Genomic DNA, 19755 nt, shown 5'->3' on the forward strand with positions numbered 1-19755 from the left:
TTTATTTTAAAAAAAACTTAAAATTATGAATCCCATAGAATACAGACTTTTAATCAAAACTTACCAGACATGGTTCAGAAGGGACATGTAGACAGGAGATTGATATTTGCAAGAAACAATCATAGAAGAAGTAGAATATAATCTTTAAACAGCTTATAGTATAACATATGTGTTGCTCTAGTACATTTTTCAAAACAATAATGCTATTAGGCTGAAGGAGAATTTGGGTGAATATTCTCTTTACTAAAAAAGAAAACTGAAAAAATGGTTATTAAATAAAAACAGGAGATGCTGAAGTTAATTTCACCCATAGCTATATTTTCCCAAAAAACAGTACAAGGTATTTTTGTCCCAGGAAAAAATGGGGTTTATTCAAAGTAGTTTCTTCTTTTATCTTTATGTGTTTGTTACAGACATTAATAATTATGTATTAATACATATTTCTCCAAAAATACTGAAAAAAAGCCAACAAGCCAATGGGAAATATGTTTGGCTTCACTAATCACCAGAAAAAAATGCAAATCAAAACCACAATGAGCTATTTATTATCTTACACTCATTAAAATGGCTACTATTTGCCAGTTGCTGGCTGCTCAGAACTGCAATCCTAACTACTTAGGAGGATGAGATCTGAGGGTTACAGTTCAGTGTTATTCTGGGCGGAAAAAATCCGAGAGAGTGATTCTATCTCCAATTAACTAGAAATAGACTAGATTGGAAGGGTTGGTCAAATAGAAGAGCACCATCTACGAGTGAAAAAAGCTCTGAGTTCATGCTCCAGTAATGACACAAAACAAAGAGAGAAAAGTTAGCTACTATTTAAAAAATAGAAAATAACAGCCATGGGAGAAGATATGGAGATTCAAAATCATTGTACACTATTAGTAAGATTTTAAAATAGTAACTACAATGGGAAACAGTATGGAAGTTTCTTAGAAAACTATCAGGATGTTATGTTAAATAAAATAAGCCAATCACAATAACACAAATACTTTATATTCCTCTTATAGGAAGGATAGAATGAAGTCAAAAAATAGAAACAAAGAATTAAATGGTGGTTGTTATATAAAAGGTGATAAAGAGCAGTTGTTCAATAGCTATGATGTTTTAGACTTGTTAGGATAAAAGCTCTGAAGATCCACTGTACAATAACATGAGTATTCTAAAAACTACTGAATATTTAAAAATGCTTGAGATGGCCAGACACTGGTGGCTCATGCCTATAATCATAGCTATTCAGGAGGAGATCAGGGGATCATGAGTGGAATTCAGTCTGGGCAGGAAAGTGAGACTCTTATCTCCAATTAATCATAGAAAAAAGCTGGAAGTGGTGCTATGCCTCAAATGGTAGAGCACTAGCCTTGAGCAAAGGGACCTCAGAAGCAGTGGCCAAACCCAGAGTTCAAGCCCCAGGACTGGCAAAATGTTATATATATTGCTTGAGGTGACCTATTTTGTTATGAAATTTTATCAAACTAAAATGCATTTAATAATTAAAAAAAATAAAAACCTAAATTCCACTATCTTATCCAAATATGATTTAGGCCTATTAACTTGTAATCTTAAAAAAATCGGCCTTAGCTTGTACTAGACAAAAGGAAGTAGAATTTCTTGCTATGAGTATGAAAAAGTAAGTCAATTGTTTATAGCAACAGGGATGCTGGTTTCCATATGTGTCTCATAAGAATGTTTACAAGATGTAAAAGGAAAAAATCATTGCTTATTTGTGTATGTATTGTTAAAAGCTATACACTTTTGTCTATTTCCTGTGTAATTTTAAGTGCCATTTTAAATCACATAATTTAATGCTAACAGATACACAGAATTATGTAGTGTGAAAGTCTAAGAAGAGAGAGAGTACATTTTCTTCTTTTTTATAGATGATTTTAAAATCCTTACAAGAGCATTTATTATATTCCCATTTACCACCACTGGGTCTCATCAGTCTTGAAGATTTTTTTTTCCAATTTCTTATATGTCCATTAACTTTTAGCAATGTCTTGCTTTTCCTTTTTGAAATTGAACTTGAATATTAAAATAGATGCAAAGAAGAGTACTATTTACATATAAACTCTTGAACTGAGTTTTTATCATTTGCTCTGTGGGGAAAAAAACTCAATTGTCTGAAATTGATAGCAACATTTTGGTATATTTTCCAGTTCCCAGGGAAAATCAATGTGCTTAGACAGATGATCTGACTTTATGAGCACATAGCTGAAGTCTAGCATTGTGCATTTGTCTTTATGTTTCAACTTTTTCAAGGACTATGAAAACACATTAGGTGCTGGTTTCACATTCCAAAAATAGGCTGCAAAGCCTATGACAATACATAACATTTTTTTGACTGTTCTTCATGGGATATAACAAGTTTAGATCACTTTCAGCATAGAATCTTAGTTAGAGCTTCTTAATAAGAAAACAAGAACTTTTGTATATGAAATCATTTTATTCCATACCCTCATTGAGGACTCTGGAATTCAAGTCACAGCCGAGTAACATTTAAACTAATATATATGTATATATCTATATATCTATATCTATATATCTATATATGTATATATCTATATGTCTATATCTATATATATGTATATATATGTATATATCTATATCTATATCTATATATATATATGTGTTGGGGACAGCTGTGCCTTTAAGAGGCCACAGCTGGCTTTAGCCTTTAACAGGAAGAGAAGCCCCAGCCCCTAGGGTGCGCACATGTTGGCCCTTGGGGGATTGTGATCCCGGCCCACAGAGGAAGTTTCATGACATCACCTGATGGGCATCCCAGTCAGCCAATCAGTCAGTCACCCCAAGTCCTTCCCCTTCCCCTTCCGCCTTTGTCATCGTAATAAATCCTTCTCCCTGCCCTCTGGGCGGCGGAGACCCATTCAACCATCCAACCGTCTCCCCGATATCTTTGTCCTGCGGCTCCTGACACATTATGGGGGGCCGAGGAAAGGATTTCAGCATCCCACTTCAGCTTAGAGCAGTCCGATAAGGACACGCCTTACTCCTTCTGCCGGCATGAGGGGTAGGGTGGAGTTTCTTTCATAATTGAGGTTCAGGCATTCCCCCGGGAGATGGAGGGGAAGGGGTCCTAGAGACCCCAACATTCTCCTCTGGAGAAGTGAGGAGAAGGGGTCCTCAGAGGCCCTGACATATATGAGTGGGGTTTAGTCTGTATGATTAAGACCATAATATCAATCCCACAGATATAAGATTAAAATAATGTATATAATTACCTAACTTGTTACCTTGATATTCTAGATGCTTGGTGCATCATGTACACTTAAATAGAAACTACTGTTTTTATAGTTAGTGGTATCCAATGAATTTTCCAGTCCTCTTTCCAGCAGTATTGTTTTATACTAGTTGTAAAACAGACACAAACTCAAGAGAAAAAGGTCTAAAAATAACCTTGCAATCTGTCTGTAACACAAATTATTATTTTTCCATGAATAAATAACAATTTTTTCTTTGAAAAAAATGTGACTATTGAACTGGGGCCAGGCTCAGGTGGCTCCCTTCTGTAATCCTAGCTACTCCACAGCTGACATCTTAGGCTCATGGTTGGAAGCCAGCTGGGCAGAAAAATCCTTGACACTCCTATCTCTAGTTAACCACCTGAAAGCCAAAGTGGAGCTGTGCCTCCAATGGGAGAGCACTAACCTTGAGCTAAAAAGCTCAGGAACAGCACCCAGGGCCTGAGTTAAAGCCTCAGAGATGTCTCTCTGTCTCTCTGTCTGTCTCTCTCTCTGAGTTCAAGCCTCAGATTTTGAGATCTCTCTCCCTCTCCCCCATACCTCTCTCTCTCTCTCTCTCTCTCTCTCACACACACACACACACACACACACACAGAGTTTAGATAAGATGCTTGGTTGTTTTTGTCAGTCGGTCGTGGACTTGAACTCTGAACCTGCGTGCTGTCCCACAACTCTTCAGCTGAAAGCTAAGACTCTACCACTTTGACACACAGCTCCACTTCTGGTTTTCTGGTGGTTAATTGAAGATAGGAGTCTCAAGGACTTTCCTCTTGAATAGCTAGGATTACAGGTGTGAGCCATTGGCGCCCTCGAAGATGCTTGGTATTAATGATAAGATATGCTTGCCCTTAAATCTTACAGGCCAGGTATATACTCAACATCAGACCAGATGCCTGAGACTTGAACTATAAAATGAAATTCACTCTGCAGGCATGGTTGACTTAGCTACTAGGGGCCAGAGCTGATAGGTTTAATGAGGGTTCTGAGGGAATCCACCCTGTGATTGGTGTTTCTGAGTATCTGGCACCTCTGGGTCGGCTTAGTTTGTACTACCAAGTAGAATGTATACATACAAGGAAGGATATTAGTTCCAGAGTATATACACATTGTACCTCAGAAAACATCTTACTTCTGCTGAGGATATAGTTTAACAGTAGAGTACCATGCTTAAAGTACTTGGTTCAATCCCTGGCACAAAGAAAGAAAAGTTAACATCCCCCCCCCCAAATAAAAATATACAATTTTTTAAAAATGTGACTGTTGGTGCCTGCTTTCATTCACATGGCAATATTTGCAAACACTTTTCTCACATCAAAAGTTGTAAAAGTTTGTATTGTGTTTTTAAAATGATTCACTTAATATAATATCAATTTCAGGCATTTGGGGGTATATTATTGTTTGCTATAATAGAAACATTGTTATGAATGATTGCATATACACATTGTCATATGCATATCATTTCCTGAGGACAAACCCTTATAAATACAATTGTTATGTAAGAAAATTTGTATACTTGAAATATTTTGATACATAATACTGTATTACCCTTCAGAAAGATGGGAATATCAACTCCCTTCAGTAACTCAACCCAAATATGCTTAACTGTTGCTGATACTAGAGTAAAATATTTTATTGTGACTATTTTTCATGAGCTGCCTTAAGAATTATAGGCTTTTTTGCTTTAAAACTATCTGCATTTGTTCTTTCAATATGGAAGACAGAAACCAGCCTACTGCACTTAGGCATATGTTACATGTAGTGAGAAGTTTTGTGTTGTGCATTAAAGTGCAACAATAGAATGTGTTTTGGTTAGCAATGTGTTTCACTACCATATATGTCAGAGATGAATAGTTAAATTTCAATACTTTGACAACCAAATGACCTATGATCTGATTGTCGCTGTCATTCCCTTGCTAGGTGAAGTTCAGCAAGTTGTTCAATCTCTTTTGGATTTCATTTAATCAAAAACATAGAGCAGATTTTAACTTGTCTGTTTTAAAGGAATAAAAATCAAATGAAATAAGTTTTCAATAGAACACAAGGCACTTAGCACTCAAAAAGTACAAAGTATATACACAAAACCATACTTTACTTTGTTTGTTGACAACTAGCACCATGCCAGTATATCACTGTTGCTTATAAAAGACTCATAATAGCCAAGAGCAGTCAAAAGTCATCTTGCAGTAATTCAAATGTGGTAGCATCATTACTCCATTAGTATCAACTTCAACAATAGTCAAAATAAATTTATAGTAGAAAACTTCTGAATAATTGTTTTTCTCTAGGAATGGAGACAGATGGTAAGAAAAGGGAAGGTGAACTTTATGAGGTCCTAGAGACATTCTACATCTTGACAGGGGTTTGGGTTAAACATGTAATTGCATTTTTCAAATCTTAGAAAATATACATTCAAAATTTGATCCTGAGAAAAATTTCTAGACTATCGAATCAGATAAAAATATGGAAGCTGACATGTTTGAAGGGATATATACTGATGTAGACTGACTATATTTCAAAATGCTTAAAAACTAGGATGGGATTTTGGATAGAGTGGAATGCAGGGATGGATAGATACATGATAAAGTGAGTAGAGTCAAATAGAAACTCTAGAATCCATCTTGTGAATTTCTGGGTATTTAAAATACAATTCATTCAGCTCAGGTGTATACTTCATAACTTTCGTAATAAAATTTGTGGTAAAAATATAACTATGCAAGTTGGTCTCTAAAGTGTGGGAGACAAAGGGTAAAAGGCAAATGAATGCAACAGCAATAGTTACAGGACAATATATTGTAAACTAACTGTACAACTCATGGGTGGGGAATTGGGGAGGAGAGAAGGTGGGAGAAAAATTAGGGAAAGGGTAACAAGTTGGACAAAAAATGTACTCATTACCTAATGCATGTGACTGTAACCCCTCTGCACTTCACCTTGACAATAAAAATAGAAAAAAATAAAGTGTGGGATAGAGAAAACCCTAAACACTAGGCCATTCTATTCATCAAAATATGCCTCTTAAATCCTGAGTATATATCATAATTAGGAATAGTATCATGAATAATATCAAATGTAGAATGTTGATACTCACTAACCAGCAAGTTAGGAAACAAAATACCCCTTTCTTCCTCTTAAAGCGCAAAAATAGGAAAAGTTTCAAGTAAGAAATAGGGGAAGAGGAAGGGGATGGGCAAAGTGAAGGGGAAGTAGAGGAATAAGGGAAAGGGGAGGGAGAAGGGGAAAAAGAAGGGGAGGGGAGGGGGAAGGAAAGAGCATCGAGAATGGAGTACAGTTCAATGTTAACTCTGAAATATATTACAATTTTACTTAACTCTTCTAGTTCCCCTGTGAATTATCCCATCATGATTGGAATTAGTGGCTTTCTTGATCTTCTAGTGGTGACATTTGGTATTTATAGGTCAATTTTTGTCTTCTCTTCCACAGGCATTTCCTGTTCAAGCATGGCTCTGGGTCCTCTGCTATCTTCAGTGCAGCAAGTCAGAACTATCCTCTGACATCCAATACAGTATATTCACCTCCTCCAAGGCCACTTCCTCGAAGCACCTTTTCCCGGCCAGCTTTTACCTTTAACAAACCTTACAGATGTTGCAATTGGAAGTGCACAGCCTTGAGCGCCACTGCAATCACAGTGACTTTGGCCTTGTTACTCGCCTATGTGATTGGTAAGCCCTTTTTTCCATGCCTCGGTTTTCTTCTTAATCAAAGTCTTGTTTTTGCTTGTTGTGGGGGAAATGGTTTCTCTCTCAACAATAGGAAGTACAAACATGTACCAAAGCTGAGTATTATATATAACAAATGGATTTCTAATTAGTACTTTTTTTTCAGTTCCTAACCTTAAATACTGCTGTGGAGAGTATGGAATGCTCTTTGAGAAAAAAAAAATATTTATACTGCTAAAAAGAGTCTTATTGATTGCAATTACTGTAATTAACCATTTTCCTTTCAATTAAGTGATTGTTATGGTTTTCTCATTAGAAGTCATAATTGCTACTCTACAATAGATTCTAAAATTATAGTTAAACAATAATACTGCTGCGGAAGTTTCAGGTAGCAATTTCATTAGAGTAGTTATTTGGAAGCTATCTGAAAAAATCTAGTGTATAGTACCTTCCCAAGGATTCAGAGTTTTACAATTCAACAACAACAAAAAACAATATATCCTTATTTCCACTAGGTAGTTGAAAAATCATGCATTTACTAAGTTTGGGAAGATAAAGCAAAAAACAGTTGTAAGGCATGCTTTCCAATTTTAAGAAAAAATATTGCTGCTCTGAGACACCCTGATTAAAGTCACCCTCATTTAATAGCAAATTGTATTGATTTTTCTCATCGGCATTTTATTTTGGCTGAATATTAATTTCCTTGCTTGAGTGACTCTGCAGTCTGAAATGTAAATTAACATAAGAAACATGTGTTTTGTGGAAGCATTAGTCCAACAATGAATAGATTATCTGAGTAGGAAAAAAGCCTTATAGAGATATGTTTCTAGTAACATCTTTTCTGGTTTAACCTAAAATGCAGTTTCCTAATTGAAGTACAATTACTTAGTAAGACACAATGGATATAATTCTGAGAGGTAAATGAAAAGGGTTCTAGAATGTCTTATAATTATAATATAAATAGTATAAAGAGTACTTTTTCTTAGATCTCTTTATCTAAAGTATGAATAATAAAAAATTTCATGTAGCCAGTTTCCATAGGAGGCATAAATCAGGAGACAATAAGTAAATAAATAGGTAATATTCTATAGGGAAGTAACGGGTGATGTCATTGATAAAAATTCATAGTCTGTGCTGATGCTCACAAATTTCTCTTTTATATTGTCATCATACAAGCCAGATGTATTTGAACAATGCTTCTACCAAACAAATAAGAATGATCTTATATGCTGTAATGTCAAAAATATATCTTTATCTTAGACATTGCTGGATAACCCAGCATGCATGTTTTCTTGGATTGTAATAACATGAGAAGCATTGCTAAAGGCATTGGAGTGGGCAATGAGAGATAACTGCAACTAAAACACGACTTTAATTTTTTTCTTTATTGTCAAACTTTGGTACAGAGGAGTTACAGATTGATATGAAAGGCAGTGAATACATTTCTTGTTCTACTTGTTACCTCCTCATTCCCCCCTCCCCTCCCCACCAAGAGTTGTGTAGTTGGTTTACACCAACTGGTTTTGTAAGTATTGCTTTTTGAATGGTTTGTCTTTTTGTTCTTTGTCTCTCGATTTTGGTATTCCCTTTCCCTTCCCCAGTTCTAATACCCATATAAATGGTATCCGGGATACTCAGATTAGATACAGTGGTAGCGGGGGTACAACCACAGGAAGGGAATACAAGAGAAACAAAACTAAGCAAACTAATCAAACAAACAGACAAGGAAAAAGAGAAAAAAGAAAAAAAATCTATGAGTTCATATGGTATGTTGAAAATAATAACAACAGTGGTATAACTCTGGTTTCCGCAATGTGGAGTTCATTTCACTTGGCATCATCTTATGAGATCATATGTGTGTAGCTATTGGGGTATTTTGATCTTCTACCATGACTAGCCTAATCATGTACTGACTATTCCCTATGATGGACACCATTTGGGTCTGGGTCACTTCACTTAGTATGAGTTTTTCCAAGTCCTTCCATTTCCTTACTAATGAGACAGTGTCGTTCCTTCTGATGGAGGCATAGAATTCCATTGTGTATATGTACCACATTTTCCTGATCCACTCATCTTCTGAGGGGCATCTCAGTTGGTTCCATGTTTTAGCAATGACAAATTGTGCTGCGATTAACATGGTTGTGCTGGTGGCTTTAGTGTGATCTTGCTTGTAGTCTTTTTGAGTAGATGCTGAAAATTGGGGCTGCTGGGTCATAGGGGAGCTCTATGTTTAGCCTTCTTAGGAACCCCTACACTGCGTTCCAGAGGGGTTGAACCAGTTTTCATTCCCACCAACAATGTAGTAGGGTTCCCTTTTCACCACATCCTCTCCATCATTTGTTATTATTGGGTTTCCTGATAATGAACATTGTTACTGGGGTGAAGTGGAATCTCAATGTTTCTTTGATTTGCATTTATTTTATGTCCAGTGATGTAGAGCACTTTTTCATGTGACTCTTGGCCATTCTCATTTCCTCTTCAGGGAAGTCTCTTTTTAGGTCCTTAGCCCATTTGTTGAGAGGGCTGTTGGTTCTTTGATTATTTGTTTTGGAGGAATTTAACTTTTTGAGTTCTGTGTATATTTTAGATATCAGGCCTTTGTTCATTGTATGTCTGGTAAAGATCTTCTCCCAATCTGTGGACTTTCTGTTTTTCTTGGAAGCTATGTCCTTTGCCCTGCAGAAGCTCTGCAGTTTGATACAGTCCCACTTGTCCAGCCTTTCTTTGATTTGTTGCATTTCTGGGCCTTTGTTGAGGAAGTTTCTTCCAGTGCCAAGGAGTCCTAGAGTTTCTCCTATTCCTTCTTGTACTGTTTTCAGGGTATCTGATTTTATTTCCAGATCTTTGATCCATTTGGAATTGACTTTGGTGCAGGCTGATAAATAGGGATGTAGTTTTAGTTTGTTACAGTTGTTGACCCAGTTTTGCCAGCACCATTTATTGAAGAGGCTATCTTTTTTCCAACCTATAGTTTTAGCATCTTTGTCAAAGATTAGGTAGCCATAGGTCTCCAGGTTCATTTCTGGGTCTTCAGTTCTGTTCCATTGGTCCTCAGGTCTGTTCTTGTGCCAGTACCAAGCTGTTTTTATTACTGTAGCTTTGTAGTACAACTTAAAATTTGGTATTGATATTCCTCCTGCACTGTTTTTTCTACGTAAGATTGTTTTTGCTATTCAGGGTTTTTTTTTTATCATTCCATATAAATTTCTGAATTGCTTCCTCTATTTCATTGAAGAATGATGTTGGGATATTTATTGCATTGAATTTGTAGATAGCTTTTGGTAATATTGCCATTTTCATGATGTTAATCTTCCCAATCCAGGAACATAGGAGGTTTTTCCATTTCTTAAGTTCTGCCTTAATTTCATTTTTCAGGTTTTTGAAGTTCTCATCATAGAGTTCTTTCATTTCTTTGGTTAAGGTTATTCCTAGGTATTTTATGTTTTTTGAGGCTATTGCAGAAGGTGTTGCTTTTCTGATTTCAGCCTCACTCTTCAGGTTGTTAGCATATATAAAAGCCATTGGTTTTTGAGGATTTATTTTATATCCTGCTACTTTGCCAAAGTTTTGGATCCACTCTAGTAGCTTGGGAGTAGAGTCTATGGGATTCTGTAGATATACAATCATGTCATCTGCAAAGAGAGAAAGTTTAACTTCATCTTTTCCTATTTGGATCCCCTTTATGTTTTCTTCTTGCCTAATTGTTCTGGCTAGGAATTCTAGTACTATGTTGAAGAGGAGAGGAGAGAGCAGACATCCTTGTCTTGCTCCTGATTTTAAAGTGAATGGCTTTAGTTTTTCACCATTTAGAGTTATGCTCGCTGTTGGTTTGTCATAGACAGCCTTTATTATATTCAGGAATCCCAGTTTTTCCAGGGATTTTATCATAAATAGGTGCTGGATTTTATCGAACACCTTTTCCGCATCTAGGGATATAACCATGTGACCTTGCTCCAGTTGATGTGGTGGATTACATTAATTGATTTACGTATATTGAACCAACTTTGCATCCCTAGAATGAATCTTGTTTGATCATAGTGTATGATTTTTTTTGATGACTTGTTGAAGTCGGTTGGCCAGAATTTTGTTGAGAAGCTTTGCATCAATATTCATCAAGGAAATGGGTCTATAGTTCTCTTTCCTTGTTGGGTCCCTGTCTGGTTAGGAATTTGTCCATTTCTTCCATGTTCTCAAATTTGTTGGCATATATGTTTCCAAAATAGTTCCCTATTATATTCTGGATCTTTTTTGTTTCTGTAGTGATGTTACCTGTTTCATCTCTGATCTTGTTTATTTGGGTGTGCTGGTTTTTTTGTTTGGTCAGGCTTGCTAGGGGTCTGTCTATCTTGTTAATTTTTTTGAAGAACCAACTCTTCATCTTATTGATTCTTTCTTTTTTTTTTTTTTTGGATTCCAAGTCATTTAATTCTGCTTTGGTTTTAATTATTTGTTTCCATCTATTGGCTTGGAGTTTGGCTTGTTGCTCCCTTTCCAGGAGCTTGAGTTGCTTTGTTAAGTTGTTGAATTGAGATTTCTCCAATTTGTTGATGTAGGCGCTCACAGCTATAAAGTTTCTTCTGAGTACTGCCTTTGCTGTGTCCCAGAGGAGCTTGTAATTTATGTGTTCAACTTGGTTTAATTCCATAAACATTTGAAGTTCTGTTATGATTTCCTCAATGATCCATTGGTGGTTCAGCAATGTGTTGTTGCATCTCTATGAGTTGTGGAGTTTTCTTTGGTGGCCTTTGGCATTGAGCTCTATATTTTATTCTGTGTGGTCTGAGAGAATGCAAGGAATGATTTATTTGTTTCTGAATTTGCACTGGCTTGCTTTGTGCCCTAACATGTGATCTATTTTGGAGAATGTTCCATGTGATGCTGAGAAGAATGTATATTCTGGTGTTTCTGGATGGAATATTCTGTAGATGTCGGTTCATTCCAGATGGTCTATGCAGTTGTTTAGTTCTTAGAATTCTTTGTTCAGTTTTTGACATGTTGATCTGTCCAGAGGTGAGAGTGGTGTGGTCAAGTCTCCAACTATCAATGTGTTTGGGTCTGTGAGTGTTTTTAGAGTCAGTAGTGTTTGTTTGATGAAGTTGGGGGCTCCTGTATTTGGTGTGTGGATATTTAGGATGATTATGTCCTTCTGTAGGAGAGCTCCCTTTATTAGTGTGTAGTAACCTTTTTTGTCTCTTTTTACTGTTTTTATTTTGCAGTCAATTTTATCTGATACTAAGATTGCTACACAGGCCTGTTCATGGGGGCCATTTGCTAGATAGATTTTATTCCAGCCTTTTACTTTTGGAATATGTTTGCTTTTGCTGGCAAGGTGCACTTCGTGGAGGCAGCGGAAAGATGGATCTTGATTTTTGATCCAACTTGTCAATCTATCTCATTTAATTGGAGAGTTAAGTCCATTAATATTGAGAGTTAGGATTGAGAAGTGATTGCTTCTTCCTTTCATTGTATGTACCTTTGTAGGGGCTGTGTCTTCCCTTTTTGCTCTACTAATCTAGGGTTTTATTTAGGGATGCTTTCTCTGTCTGGATTGTGGTCTTGGTGGTTTTCAATATGGAGGACATCTTTGAGGATATTCTGTAATGCTGGTTTGGTGGAGATATATTGGTTCAATTTTTCCTTGCTATGGAAGACTTTCATTTGACTTTTGCTATGAGAGTTTAGCTGGATGCAGAATTCTTGGTTGATAGTTATTTTGTTTTTAGGATGTGACAATCGTCATTCCAGTCTCTCCTTGCTTTCATGGTCTCCACTGAGAAGTCTGGGGTAATTCAGATTGGTTTTCCTTTATATGTGAACGTTCTCTTTTCCCTCGCGGCTTTAAGGATTCTTTCTTTAGCCTCTATTGATCCAGTTTTTATTTCAATGTGTTGATGTGAAGTCCTTTTCTGATCTGGTCTGTTTGGGGTCCTAAATGCTTCTTGTATCTGGATGGGCCTATCCTTCTGGATGTTTGGGAAGTTCTCGGCTAATGTTCTGTTAAATAAGTGGCCTATTCCATTAACTCTTTTTTTTTTTTTTTTGGCTTTTTTTTTTCAATTTTTTTTTATCAAACTGATGTACAGAAAGGTTACAGTTTCATATGTTAGGCATTGGATACATTTCTTGTAATGTTTTTTACCTTGTCCCTCATACCCCCTCCCTCCTCCCCCTTTCCCTTTCCCCCCGAGGTGTTCAGTTAAGTTTTTCTTCAATACCTATTAGCCTTATTATTGGGCTTCCTAGTTGTGTCTTGAAACTCCTGAAGTGATCTGTCTTGTTTTTTGGATTGATTTTTTTTATTGTTTTTGTTCTTTCTCCATAAAGACTAGGCTGTCCTCAATTCCTGAGATTTGATCTTCCACCTCATCTAGTCTGTTCCCTAAACTTACAACTTTGTTTCTTGTCTCCCTACCTTCTGATTGGTCTTTCTTGATGGCTTCCATATCTCTGCTGTAATTCTCTCTGAGGTCCTGTATGGACTTCCTTACTCCATTAATTTGGTTCTGGCTGCTGTCTCTAATCTCTTTTAGTTGAGTAGCTATCTTTTCATAGGACTCTTTTTCTTTCTGTTGGAGTTCGTATATCATTCTGTTTATGGAGGCCATGAAGTCCCCTATTAACTTACAATTGGATTCATTGCATTCACAAATGATTCTTTGGTTTGCCTCCTCACACTCTAGGATACTTCTCTTGAGAGACTCAAACTTTTCATTTATCATTTTTGTTTTGTTTTGTTTTTTACCAGTCCTGGGCCCTGGACTCAGGGCCTGAGCACTGTCCCTGGCTTCTTTTTGCTCAAGGCTAGCACTCTGCCACTTGAGCCACAGCGCCACTTCTGGCCATTTTCTATATATGTGGTGCTGGGGAATCTAACCCAGGGCTTCATGTATACGAGGCAAGCGCTCTTGCCACTAGGCCATATTCCAAGCCCCATTTGTCATTTTTATCAGCATAGTTGGTAGAGCATTTTGAAGGCACTCCTCTAGGATTTAAATTGAATGCTCTGTTTCCTGTTTGTTTTGAGTGGGTGATGAGTTTCCCTGTCTTGCCATATTTTTGTCTTTCTTTTGCCCATTTGGATTTAGAATGCTAGTCTGCTAGCCCCCCTTGGCACTGTTTAGGACCTGAACCCAACCCTACCAAGTCCTGTTGTGCTATTCTTATAGGTACACAAACCTAGACAGGTCTGTTCCCTCTCTTTCTTTGCATATAGCAGCATATTTAGTGTCCCCACCTATTACTCTTTGGAAGTAAAAACCAACCATGAGCCCTGTATTCAATAGCTAGATTGTATACCATTACAATCTTGTTGTTATTACTTTTGGGGTTGACACATTGCTTTAGGAACCCCTTTGACTCTCTCAGATTGTCCCCAGATGCCTATTATATTGCCTACCATTAACCTAGGCTCAATGGAATCTGGAAGTCCTGTGTGGTGGTGACTTTGTGGTTCTCTGAGGATTGCGGGTAGAATTTGGGTGCCCTCAGTAATTGGGGGGAATGTGGTCAGCCTGGGGATCCAGCCTGTTGTTCCCAAGGCATTGGCAGCGGCAGCGGCAGCATTCTACCTCAGAGTGGGGCCTGTGGCACCCAGCTGGGACCTCTGGACTGCCAAGGGCAGGCGGCCCCTGGTGACCATTGGGCTGCCTGCAGTGGTCCGGGCTGTGATTCCTGGCTGGCTGCAGTGGGTGGTGGGCTCCGGCTGTGATTCCTGAGCAGCCTGTGGCCGCCCCAGCAGGGAACCCTGGGCTGGAAGCCGTGGAAGGTGGACTACGGCTGAGCCCACTGAGCTGCCTGAGGTGCCCCGGCTGGTACTCCCCAACTGCCTGCTGAGCCCAGGGTGGGACTCCCCAAATGTCAGCAAAGCCCTGGGTGGGACTCCTGGACTGTCAGAGAAGCCCCGGCTGGAACTCATGACTTTATTTTATTTTAAATTTTTTTGTCTGAGGGAGATTTATTTATTGAGTGTGCATAAAATATTATATATTATAAAAACATTCATAGCGCTTGGAAGGATAAGAAGATTGTAAATTATATCTAAGTAAACAAGTACAGGCAACTATTTTATTATATATATACTCTTCTTTTTTATCCTATTATTTTGTCTTGCTTATTAGAATCAATTAATTATATCTGGATATAATGCATCTTGATAAGAGTCACCCCTCCTTGGTTCTCCCTCCTTTTCCTTCTCCCCATCTCCCTTTTACAAGTAGTCTCATTAAGTTTCCTTGTTCTGTTTTCACACATGTACATAGACTATTATGCATTTATTCTCCCTCCTTCCTCCTCTCCACTTACTCAAACTTCCTCTCACTCTCCCTCATACCCTAGTCCAGACATGTTTCATCTTTCTAATGTCAGTTTTGTTATGCTGCATGTTAATTATTAAGAGATTTCACCATGATACTTCATATATGCAAATTGTAAATATCACATTATAATTAGACTGAATATGTGTGTACATGTATGTTTGTGGTTGGGGTCTAATATCTATGTATGACAGATAATATGTGACCTTTGTCCTTCTAAGCCTGACTTATATTGCATAATATCATATTATCCAGGTGTATTCATTTCCCTGAAAAGGACATAATTTCATTCTTCTTTATGCCTAAGTGATATTGCATTTTGTATATATGCCCTATGTTCTTTATTCATTCATCAGTTGTAGGGCACCTAACCTATTTCTATAGTTTGGCTATTGTGCATAGTGCTATAATGAACACAGTATATCAGTGACACTATTATTTGCTAATTTACATTTCATTGGCTGTATCCCTAAGAGTTATATGGCTAGATCATAGTAGAGTTCTATTTTTAGTTTTTTGCAGCACCTCTGTACTGATTTTCATTAGCAGTTGAGCAACTGTCCATTTTCATCAGTAGTGTATTAATTATTTTCTTTACTTCCTCACCAACATTGTCTGTTGGTGGTGGTCTTGATGGTGGCAATTCTGACTAGAGTGAGATAGACCCCCCAAAAAAGCCCCACCATGATTTATTATGAACCTATTCAAAACAATAACTACAATAAACACCCTATAAAGCTTGCTTGTGCAATTATGAGACCAGCTTTTGCTTCCTAACTTGGCTTTCTAGAGAGATAATGATTTAAAACTTCTGTTGTTGAAGACAATGTTTCTATTTAAATTTATTATGAAGACAATTTCTATGTCAGAAATTTCAGTATGTAGTCTTAGACTTGTTGAAATTACATTACATTCTTTTCTTACATATGTAAAAGTAAAGATTTTCAGTCATTTTAAGAAATAGGTAAATAAAGGAATATCAATTTGGTATGACAGTAAAGTAATATATCTCAATAGTTATGCACATGAATGTTCAGACCTCTGTCATCTGATAGAAATATTACTATGGGCAAAATATTTAATATTTCCTCATCTGTCAAATATATTTAAATAGTGCCTACAATGTTAACAGAATTGTAGTGAGAAATAAACAAGTCAATATAATCAAAGCACTTGGTTTAAGGTCTAAAATGTACAAATTGCCCATAAATACTATTATTATATCATTATATTTATTATTCACTACTTTTATCCACAAGTTCTATTGAGCATATTGTTTATAGCTGTTGTGTTGAAAGGGCCTGGAATATAGGGGCCTTAGTACAATTATGTATAAAATGAATTAAGCAAAGTAACTTACTTGTATTAGGTCACTTAAATTTCACAATAATCCTTTAGGGTAGACATCAACACCACAAGGACGCAGAAACAGGAAAATTTTAAGGGATCACATGACTAAGAAGTAACTACCTTGATTTTAAGAGAGTGCAGACTGACTAAAGCACACAAAACTCTTTAGGAGCATGGTAATGGGGATTAAACTCAGGGTTTCATGCTTGATAGTCACCTGCTCTTCTACTTCAGCCACACTCCCAGTCCTTTTGCATTTCATTTTCTTTTTAGGTAGTGATGCATGCTTTTCCCTGGCCCAGCCTAGGCCCACTGTTCTATCTTCATCATTGAGTAACTGGGATTACAGAGCTGCATTATCATTCCTGTTCCTAGAGCACAGCCTTTTGAACACTATATCTTACTGTCATTCTAGTACTCCAGTAAATTTGATAGCTTGTTTGCTTTTTGGTTTACTAAATGAATGCACCTTATTTTCTTCCTATTAAATACAAATTCAATTCAATATATCACCTTATCCTTTGCAGTGATCCATGCAATTAAGTTGATTGATTGGTGAGAGATATCTTTTGAAATTACTCTGTGATTTTTTCTAAATACACAAATATCAGGCAAAATGCTGCCACAAGAGTTTGAAGGAGTTTAAATTCAGATGCTGTTTATGACAAACATTGTAATTTACTTGCATGTTCCATCATGATCTGGACATTATGTGGCTTTGTATAAATCAGCAAAAAAGCTCTTCTTTAATTTAACCCATCAGTGCCATATTACCAACTATCTCAGTGTAGAGTAGTGTTAAGAATTCATAAACAGACATTCAGGTAAAAGATGCCACATAGGAACTGCAATATATAAGATGATTTCTAAATGGCTTTCTGTGGTTGAAACAAAAAGGATTATATTTCAAAATACAGAACCATTTCACATTTAACTCTTGTTGAGTATGTAAGAATCATCATTGTTTCTTTTTTCAATCTCCTTTGCAGGGGCTGTATAGCCCAAATAAAATCTTTCTCTGAAACTATTTACTGCTACTGTTTCCCGTGCAAAACCCTTTCTGCTATTTCATTTTCTTCTATTATCCATTATATATAACCTTTACATACTAATGACTATAGGCTGTGCTACCCTCAATCCACTAGGGGAAATCACATCAATATCAATGGGACATCAGCAGACATTGTGTGCATTATGCCTCTGTAAGTGGTCATTGGAAAGCAGTGGAAAACTGGAGCAGCGTTATTCAGCCAAGAGGCCCCATTTTTACATCTACCCATTATGCAGTATGGGTCAGCAAGAAAATAATTCCTTTGAATACATTTAAAAGTCATAAAATTTGGTAAAAAGTAGCTTAGAGAGATACTGATTATACAAAAGTATTATGGAATGGCTATTGTCATCATTTCCCCATAAATCTGCAATATTTTCCAACCAAATAAGAAATATGTCCTTATGTTTCACCCTCTCTGATATTTTGGCATCAGTGATGTATCAATGCCAGTCAGAAGCAAATTTTCTTGAATTTACAAATAAGCCATACGAAGCTGTAGTCAGGAAGACAGATGACATCAAGGGAAGGCGAGGTTAAGGTACTTCATCAACGGTTGTAAAGGGCACAAATAGAGCTTCTCTGGCAATATTTGATGTTTTGATCAAGTTTCTCCATAGTCAGCAGTTTGTATAAGAGGCAATAGAAATTCACAGGAACATATTGTTCCTGGGTTGAAATGAGCTGTTGCACTGAATGAGTTAGGGTGTAGAAATTTCTGGCTATCAGTCCCAATGTCATCAGTTAATGACATGGATAATCCTTTTACTGTGCCCTAAAATTAGTACTGACTCATCTACTTTCAGATGATACACATAGTGTCCAAATTGTCCAATGAAATAATTTAATTCTGGAACACTTGACACAACAATATATATTGCACACATATAAAAAGTTGACTAGAATGGATATTAGTAATACAGAATAAGGAAAGGTAGAACAGTGAGTCCAAGTCTCTGACCCAAAATAAAAGGGCAAAACCCTTCATTAGGGCAAAGGTCCTATTATGCATTATTCTCTGAACCAAAATTTAGTAACATTAATTCTAATGCTTTCTTCTGCCTCCTTTACAAAGGCTCAAATTTCCTACTTTCTAAGGCCCTTATTATTGGTAGAATAAGAAAATGCTGAAAATAATAGAGGAGTGGAATGGGTTCATTTTCCCTCCTTATGTATAAACAAAAAATACCTCCCTTGGAAGGGATGAAATAAAATGAAATGTAGCCTAATTCTGGAAAATACAATAACTTAGATATTTTAAGTGTAGAATAGAAATGGATGTTTTTCTCATTAAAGTACACTACACCCCTTCATATATTTGCTAGGTGCACAAAATGCATACATATTGTGCTTGCCAAAATCATTTACTTTTGATTGCTTGCTACTTAATGACCATTTCTGTGCCTAACTTTTCTCATCTATGAAATGGGAGTGTTTATAGTACCTTCTATACAATTAAATGACTAATGGTTTGTAAAGCACATAGGACATTTTTTACCAGATTCAAATGAAAACTAATGATTATTAGTGAACAAGATTACTGTGAAGGTTATTCATTTGAGCTGGAGTAAACATAATGTATATATAACTTATACTAACGTGAACTGCTTGTTTCCTTCCTTTCAAAGTTATCTAAAGCAAATTTTTCATGGCCTAAATATCTGTCTCATAAGAATTCTCAAATGCATTTGTTGTCTCCTGCCTGGTATAAAATAACTGTCATTTTACCTTCATTTTATTAATTTCCCTTTTCTGTGGTGTTTTGACCCTTGAGATGGTTTTGTATTTCTATCTGGAGGCCATATCTAAGTTGACATTCATTCTCATTAAAATGTGTTATATCTTGTAACATTCACAAAATGATTCATCATAAAATATAAAAAAGATTTTTCACACAGTCTTAAAGATTATTATCAGTCCTTTTGGTTTCTTGTTTAATTCTTAATTACCTTATTCCAGTTCACTGTCATGGACCAATTCACAATTAATAATGGCAGATTCCTTGTTACTACTGACTTTTTTGCCTATTTATGAACTTACAAACATTTTGGCAATCTTGCAAAGATCTGTAAATGGTAGTGCAATCTCAGTCAAATTATAAG

General features: G+C 36.5%; 1 protein-coding gene across 6 annotated transcripts in view; it reads left to right on the top strand.

Moving 5' to 3' along the window:
- Positions 1 to 19755, top strand: part of Tenm1 (teneurin transmembrane protein 1) — a 786931-nt gene that overhangs the window by 473749 nt on the left and 293427 nt on the right. For all 6 annotated transcript variants that reach the window (XM_048335936.1, XM_048335935.1, XM_048335937.1 and 3 more), the window contains one exon: positions 6705 to 6943. In XM_048335936.1, coding sequence (XP_048191893.1) covers positions 6705 to 6943 — 239 coding nt within the window. The remainder of the gene's footprint in view (positions 1 to 6704; positions 6944 to 19755) is intronic.

This window comes from Perognathus longimembris, chromosome 28 (genome assembly GCF_023159225.1).
Source record: "Perognathus longimembris pacificus isolate PPM17 chromosome 28, ASM2315922v1, whole genome shotgun sequence".
In the NCBI taxonomy this organism is placed as follows: Eukaryota; Metazoa; Chordata; class Mammalia; order Rodentia; family Heteromyidae; genus Perognathus; species Perognathus longimembris.